The sequence below is a fragment of the Orycteropus afer genome, unplaced genomic scaffold, assembly GCF_000298275.1.
Source record: "Orycteropus afer afer isolate SDZICR_OR568_19922 unplaced genomic scaffold, OryAfe1.0 scaffold00127, whole genome shotgun sequence".
NCBI lineage: Eukaryota > Metazoa > Chordata > Mammalia > Tubulidentata > Orycteropodidae > Orycteropus > Orycteropus afer.
This window is the reverse complement of record NW_006921714.1, coordinates 6,602,744-6,611,242: the sequence shown is the minus strand read 5'-3', so window position 1 is coordinate 6,611,242 and position 8,499 is coordinate 6,602,744. Positions and strand designations below refer to the sequence as shown.

The 8,499-nt window shown below is 47.1% G+C and overlaps 1 protein-coding gene across 1 annotated transcript in view; it reads right to left on the bottom strand.

The window, feature by feature from the left end:
* PPP4R4 (protein phosphatase 4 regulatory subunit 4) overlaps positions 1 to 5,561 on the bottom strand; it is a 131,147-nt gene extending 125,586 nt beyond the window's left edge. The window contains exons 1-2 of the mRNA XM_007944516.2: positions 5,439 to 5,561; positions 3,959 to 4,032 (exon numbers count right to left, since the gene is read on the bottom strand). Coding sequence (XP_007942707.1) covers positions 3,959 to 4,032; positions 5,439 to 5,561 — 197 coding nt within the window. The remainder of the gene's footprint in view (positions 1 to 3,958; positions 4,033 to 5,438) is intronic.
* Between the last annotated feature and the right edge of the window lie 2,938 nt (positions 5,562 to 8,499).

The window sequence follows — 8,499 nt, the reverse complement described above, 5'->3', positions numbered from 1 at the left end:
CAGGTCAGTATGAGTCAGAACCGACTTGAGGGGACCTAACAACAAAATCAATAAATGTGCTTCATTCTGTTAAATGCTCTATGTTATCACATCAAAGAATAAGGAAGAACCAAAAAACAAAAACAACGTAAAATATGGCTTGCCCTTCAAGAGTGTATTACCTTTTGGACAAAATGTACACATACGTGCGTGCACATACACACATGCATGATTGTTAAGAAATGCAAAGCAATGCCTAAGTGACGCAGGAGCTCATGGAAGCCTGGGATTCCTGCGGTTCCAGCAGCTGGGAAGGCCTCAAGAAAGAGGAAAAGTTACAGCCGGTCTGGCTAAATGTTGGACAGGTGTAACGGAAGGGCATTCCAGGATGCAGAAAGCAGAATTGAGGATGAATGAGCACACCATATCTGAGAAACAGGGAGGAAGCCAGCAAGATTTGAAGCCAGCTTCAAAGTGACGGACTAAGTGGCAACAACCCAAATGTCCATCAACTAATGAATGGATAACGGAATGTGGTATTATATTCAGGGATTATATGAAATACTCAGGCCGTAAAAATTAATGAAGTATTGGTACAGGCTACAAACTGGAAGAACCTTAAAAACATTATGGTGTATGCAAGCAGCCTGTCATAAAAGGCCACATATGGTCTGATTCCCTATCTTTGAAATGTCCCAAATGGGCAAATCTAGAAAGACAGCAGGTAGACAAATGGTTCCCAGGGGCTGGATGGAGGCTGCAGGTGTTAGGAGGAAATGGGTATGGGGATTCTTTCTGGGGTGACAAAAATGTTCTAAAATGGATTGTACTGATAGTTGCCCAACTCTGTGACTATGCTACAAACCACTAAGCTGGACCCTTCACATGGGTGAACTATGTAAATCCAACAAAGCCTGTGAACACAGGGAAGGGCTGGCAGGAGACCACACTGCACAGCTTAGATGGAGCCACTTACAGTGCGTCCGAATGCCCTGGGATTTATCCAACAGCATTAGAGACACATGAATACAGACTGCCTTGATGCAAACACAGTCCACACACTGTGGACTCTTCTCTGATTAAATTATTCACATGTTTTAAGCACATTCCCATAATATATGCCAAAATCACAAAGAGAGAGAACAGGGAAAAGATGTTATGATGTGATTCTGACTAAGCCACAAGCTGTGACTATTAGGAAAGTTGTTTTGCTTCAGTGCTAAATGCCACAGATGGGGACAGCAGCGTCACAGTTATGGAAAATCACAAATTCATGTGTGTCTGTGCTACACTAATAATGAAAACAGCATTAGCCACTGACCTGTCACATTTTAGGGCAAGATAACTGTGTAATTTGTTTTTTACCGAATGACAGCACCCTTTGTATGTAACTTTTTTAGGTATTGGATTTCATTTAAATGCTATCATAGCCTTCACTAATACAAAACACATCCTATTGATGCCAGCATGCCTGACCATGAGTTTTAACTCAATATTCCAAAATTGATTTTAATACATAAAATTTGAGGAAAGCTAAACAAAGCTGACACACAAAAGCAGAAAGAAGAAAAAAATACTGAATATTAAATAAAATATCCAACACAGAGGAAAAGGTTAAGCACTCAAAAATAAGACTGAAAATCACAAAGAGAAAAAAAAAAAAAGAGAGAGAGACCTAGCATAGGGTATTAGGTTCTATATTATAGCATTGGGGAATACAAATGGAAAAAAAAAGAAAAAAATTCAAATAAAAGGCCCAATCCTGAGAGCACATGAGGAGGTTTCAACTGAGGCAAAGTTTGGAACAGGCTGTGGGACAGCTTGCCTCCTGAATCACAGGGGGAAAGGACCCTCCTAACAGGCCAAAGGGTGAAGTCCCACCTTCCCCTACAGGTGGGGAGACGGTGCAAATACAAAAGCAAAAACTCAGCTGGAGAACCCGCACACAAGCAGACTGGTGTTCGTCTTCCGAGTCACCTTGCAAACCTCCTTCAGGGCAGGTGAGCCACAAGAAACTCAAGGAGACACCCGATCTCTTTTAAACCTCTCCTCTAAGAAAGAGAGGGCTCATCCGTCTCTATAAGGGCTTTGTAAGTTCCAGAACTGGGAGAAACTTAGGTTCTGTGTCTGAGAACTAAAGACAAGACTTAGACGACCTGGTTCACTAACAAACAATAAAAGCAAAATAGAAAGCCAATAAATAAGCTATCCTGAGCGAGCAGCTCCGTCACTGATACCTAGAACAAGGTGTCTGCTAACACAAGAAGTGGAGCAAGAGGCTCCAATTCCTAACTGTAAGCCAGCATTTAAGCTAAAGAATTCAATAGAAAGTTATGTCAATCCATTATCTGCTGTTACATTGAAAGAAATTTACCCAAACTCAAATTTACTGCCTCCCTACTCAGAGTGAAAGAACTGCGGAAGAGACAAATAGTGGCAACTGTGTTTGCCATTTAAACATGCTAATTACTGAGAAATGAAGCACTTCCAATATAAAACACTGCAATACCAAAGTAGGTTAAAAGCTGGATTATTCTAAGTAAACACCAAAAACTACTGCTTTTAATTTACAGAGCTTTCTTCAAAATCAATACATAGAAATGACGAGAGCATGTTACCATAAACCACCAAAGGGGAAAAATAACATCAACAAAAGATCTAAGATCCAGAAATGCTTTGAAAGAATACAATTATTTGAGGCAACGGCCTAAATAAGTATGCTCACATTCAGACTCAAGTAAGAACAGAAACTCAAGATGCCAGTAATAGGCTAAAGACTAAGAAAATGGACGTCATAGAGAGGGATTTCTTTTTTAATAGAATCATCCAATGAAACAAGACGGGGCTAGAAACATGATCTATAAACAAGAAAGGAGAACAAGAAACTTACCAACACCTAAAACTGGCAAACTAGACCCAAGCTAAGGAAACTTGGATCTTGGGATGTAAATAACAACTAAAGTTTCCAAAATTGGATTCTGCAAAACAAAAACAAAAGTGAAGACTAATTCATCAAAAGGGGGGAAAGTGTTGTACAAGTTTAAAAGAATTATTAAAGCAAGTATACACAAAATGCCTTAGGAAAATTTGTTTCCTAAGTATTTTCATGGATATGTTCATGTTCACATTAGCTTCTAAGAAGCTAAATCCATAACACAATTTTAAAACTAGTTCAGGGAAATCTCGTAAATATATTTGCAGTCATCATTTGCTTGGGGAAATTCTGTAAAACTCATGAGATAGTTCGAAACTTAAATGAGAGTAGGCTCAATTTAAAATGTTTCTCAGGCTCAGTTATAAAACTCATACAGCAAAAGTAACGTGAACAGGATACCCTGGGCAGCAAAATCCAACACTACCATGTTCTGGGGTATCTGTTGTATACAGTAAATGGCATACAAAGTTCCTATTCTTCAACCAGCTGGATCACTGGATACTCTTGTCTCATCTAAACCTACTGAATCTGATGTGAGAGAACCACTAAAGCCAAAAAAGGGATTAAGTTTAACTCATGCCATTAGGTTTTGGGAGTTTTTGTTTGTTTGTTTGTTTTCCATTGTTGTTGTGTTGTTGTTAATCGCACCCAACTCATAGCGACCCCTCCTTGGCTTTCCGGGCAGTATCACTACGGAAGTAGATTGCCTCATCTTCCTTCCGAGGAGCTGGTGGGTTTGAACCGCCAGCCTTCTGGTTAGCAGTCAAGTGCCTTAGGCACTATGCTACCAGAGCTCCTGTTTGCCATTAGTTATTTTTAAATGTTCTGCTCCCCCTCCTCCAAGCAGTATTTGAAAAATTAGGCCTCAAATTCCTAAGTCCATTCCTAAATCTTACTTATAATATATCTAAGTTCTCTGCATGCAAAAGTAGTCTGCCAAATGGTTAAGTTAAAGTGAACACAAGTGTAACATGACATCTCAGAAAGCGTTTGGCAATGTGGCCAGAGGGAGCAGCGATTTCACAGAAAGACTTCAGGAAATACCTGAGCAGATAAACGGCCCTTTCAATGTCACTGAGGTCTTCATCGACTGTCAGTCTTTCTATTTCTTCTGGTGTCTGTCAAGTACAGAATAGAAATTATGCCCACAAGCATTCAGGTTGGTCTTGCCCACCAGTGACCCTCTAAAGTCTCACGATTTAGCATTATCAGTGACAACTAATCGAGGGTCTGAGGATTCTGGGAGGCCTGAACAGAGAGAATCTAGTCTCTAATTGTAGGGTTTGGGTGGTTGAGTTTGTTCTGGCTTTAAAAAAAAAAAAAAAAACTATTCTTCTAGCTTCTAGATTGATGCTTGAGAAAACATTGTGGCTTCAGAACCTTGCAGAAATCCGGTGTTATGGGCATATGTAAAGTAAATACACACTTCTTATTTCCAATAAGCCAAGGCTGTTTGTTTCTCCAAAATTTTCCAGCCCCGGAAATGCTAAAGGGGGATGGATGAAGACTGCAATGGAGTGGGAACCAAAAGGACGAAATCTGGAGTGGGGGCAGGGAAAGGAATAAACTCTGGGGCTGGAAGGAAATCAGAGTCCAGACAGTGAGGCAGGTGGACGTGAGAAGAGCTAAAGGAGCTACGAAGAGGACCGTGGGAGCTCTGGGGTCTGTAACCTAGGTGTGCCCGCAGCGAAGTCTCCAGCCTCTAGGCTGGAGGAAGATGACTCTGCGGGTGGGGAGCTAGGGGGGTGGGGAGCAAGCTGAAGGGTGACTCCATCGACGGGACTGGAGAGCAGGGTCCCAGGTGCAGCCGGAGGCCGCGTCCTAGAGGGACTGGGAGGAAACGGACCGACGGGCTGGGGGCAAAGGGTCCGCTTGGGAGAAGGCTTTGAAGACCGGACCAGGACAGCTCTAGGAGGTGATTGGAGGCCCGGGCAGACTTGGGGGCAAGCGAGACTCGAGCTGTTTCCGGTGGGGGAGGAGGGTGGGATCGGGCGTCTCACGGGGGGTCGTCGGGGCTGTGCTGACTGTGCCTGGGCCTAGGGCCAGAACCAGACGGCACTGGGGGGCCACGGTGGGGAGAGGGTACCCTGGAGATCATGGGCCCGGGATAAGCGAGAGGAAATGGCCGCGACCGAGGGGCCAAAGCTGCAGTCCGAGCGGGGCGACCCGGCCGGCTGCGGGGGCTGGCCCCCAGGACAGAGCCTCGGCCCGACCGGGAGGCGGGACGGGCGGGGGACGAAGGCTGGCCCCTCAGGACACCGAGGACGGCGCGGGAGCGCCAGGGACCGCGGGGCTGGCCCCGACTCAAGGGCCCCCCATCCAGAAGGGGGCGACCGAGAAAGTCAGGGCCATGTCGAGGGACCCCGGGACACAGCGACCGGGAGCATGAGGAGAACGGTGAAAGGGTCCCGGGCTGCCTCGGGACGGGATGGTGCCGGTGGGCTGTGAGTGCCGGGGCGGGGTCAGAGCCGGCTGCCGGGAAGCCGGCCCGGCGCCCTGCGGGCAGTCTCTCCCCGGGTCGCACCTTGAGGCTCCGGCGGACCGGCCTCTCGATGATGGTGAGCTCCTGCAGGTCCTCCATGTAGCCGAACAGGCTGTTCTGACCGAAATCCATCACGGCGGCGGCGGCAGGCAGCGGCGGATGCATGGACCGCCGGGCCCCCTCGCCGCCCGGGCCAGAGCGGCCCCGGGATGCCGGACGCGCGCAGCTCCGCGGCCGCCCACCAGCAGCACTTTCTCCCGCTCTCTGCCACTGGAACCGAGCGTGAGGCAAGCCGCTTGCTGGAGAAGAAACCGGGACGGCTGAGGGGGCGGGGCGGGCCACGGAGGGGGCGGGGCAAGGCGCGCGGGCCGGCTGAGGGGGCGGGGTCAGGGGCGGGGGCGCTGCTACAGCGCCCGCCTCGGCCCCGCCCCCTCCCGGGTGCCGCACGCAAGCGGGCCGGGCGCAACTGCCGCGCAACGTCTCGGCGGCCACCCCCGCCCCTCTGTGCCCGCCTCTCTCCGCCCACCTCCTCCTCGCCCCGCCCCCGACCGAGCGCGCTTCACCCCGCAGCGCATGCGCAGAGGCCTTCAAGTCCCACGACCAGCGGGGGTGTGCTGGGGGCGGGCACGGGGACCGGGAGTTTGAGGGGACCTATCAGAGGAGAAGCAGTGGAGAGGGAGGTGGGCTAGAGTCTCCTTAAACAGTTTTCCTAACCTTCCAGTTATCCGTGCGAACGCCCACCACTGCTAGCGGGCTTCGACTTAGAGACCACCCAAGCGCATTTCTTTGCCCTAAGGGAGGGGCAAATACGCAATTATAATGTGGGCTTGAAGGCGTGGTGGGGGAGGGGTGTATGGCACTGCAGTTCTGGCGGGGGCTCCCTTTAGGGAGGACCACGTTCAGCAAAGGCCTCCTGGGAAGAGACACAGACTGAATCCGAAAAATCAATAATCTTTTGCCAAGAAAAATAAAAGAGGCCATTGGGGAAGAGGGACCTGCATGGCCAAGGCACTGCGGATTACAGCCTGGGCGTCCTCGGGTTGTGGGAAATGCAGGCAGTTTGGCTGGTGGGGGCAGCGGGTCTTGGCAGGTGGGTGGAAGAGGGAAGTTCTTTATGAAGAAAGGCGCTGCTCTTGGCACTGCGTTCAGTCGCCCACACTTGGTTCTGTGGAGAATGGGCTCTGTGAACAGGAGGCCTAGAAGGGGTGTTAGGACTGGTTTCTGGACCTCCGCCGCAAGAGTTGTGTTGATCATTCTGTCAGGTGTCATTCTCTCCCCACAGTCCCATTCCTCTGTCCCATCCGTATGTGTTTAATACATCTCCCAGCTCATGTATAGATCCTCCGAAGATACTAACGTTTTTAGGAGCCCTGGTGGCGTACTGCCTAAAGCGTTTGACTGCTAACCAGAGGCTGGCGGTTCAAACCCATTCTTCAGAAGAAAGATTGAGCAATCTACTTTCGTAGTGATACCGCCTTGGAAACTCAAGGAAGGGTCACTATGAGTCAGATACAGGGTCACTATGAGTCAGATACCACTCGATGGCAGTGAGTTTAACATACATGAAGGGTATTGTGCTAAAGAACTCATTCTGTTTCTCGTTTTGCCAAACACATACTGTGTTAGGGGTATGTCCATGTGGCTATGTACACCCGGAGTTCATTAATTCTGTGTCAGATTTGTGTGTCTAATAAATTTCACTTACTTTTATTTTGCTTTGCTATTGTTGTTACTTTTATCATCCAGTTGGTTCCGACTATGCAAACAGTTGAGGGCTGGACTATTAACAGAAAGGTTGGAGGTTCAAACCCATCCAGAGGTGCATGGAAAGTAAAGCCTGGGATCTGCTTCGGAAAGGCCACAGCCTTGAAAACCCTATGGAGCAGTTCTACTCTGCACATGTAGGGTCGCCATGCGTTACGTTAGTTCATTTGTCCTCAAAAGACAGACAATTCACTTGACAGCAGTTCCTTCTTACCACAGATAATGAGAAAGAGATGGGATTGCTGGGTCGGGAGTGTTCACATGCAGGGCTCTACTCTGCCTTCTTGCTCTAAAACGGTTTTATCCGTTTGCACCCCAATCAGTGGCATGTGAGGGTAGGGAAATCCTGTTTCTCAGCTTATATGCTAACATTTGGTCTTCGTATCTATCAGCCTGATAGCCATAAAGTAGAATTACATTTTGATTTTTCATTTGTATTTCTTTGATGATTGGTGATGTTACCCATTTTTCCACACATTTAACAACCAATCTGATTTTTTCTTCTTTGAATTACCTATTTATATTCTTGGCCTATTTTCCTACTGGATTTCCAATTGTTTTTCTGAATGATTGAAGGGATGTCTTATATATTCTAAATACGGATCCACTGTCAGTGTTCGGTGTTGCAGACATCTCCCAATTTTTCATGCATCCTATTAGTTGGGTCTTTTGTTGTTGTTGTTGTTTTTGTTTGCCGTCGAGTCGGCCCCGACTCATAGCGACCCCTCCTTGGTCTCCTATAATCCTTAATTTTGAGGTAGCCAAAAGCATCCAATTTCAGCCTTGTGGAGTCTTTTTTAAGAATCTTTCCCCTCCCAAGGTCACCAAAATGTACTACATTTTCTTCTGCCTGGATTTATAATTTCACCTTTCACAGTTAGGTCTTAATCCCCTTGTACACAGTAGTTCACCTTGTACACAGGTAGTCCCCAATTTATGACATGTTCAACTTATATCACACAACTGTTTCTTTTCTTTTTGTATTGTACATCTTATCGTTACTAATCTGTAATACATACATCCTTGCAGCATGTAATTTCCTGATGTTATTGTTATTCCAACGCCCAAAGACAAATGAAGATCAGATTTATAAAGATGCTGATAATAATGGGAGAACAATGTGGAACAAAACTCAAAATCATTTAAAAAAAAAAAAAAAAGGCAAGGTTTTCTGGTCTGATAGACCCTGGTGAGACCCCGGAAACTATGGCCCCTAGTTACCCTATGGGTCTGGGACTGAACTCACTCCTGTGGCTTCCAACCAAACAATAGACAGGCATATAGGGTGAACGTTTACATCAGGTAGATACACTGCTTAGAGCGAGCAATCATGGGAGAA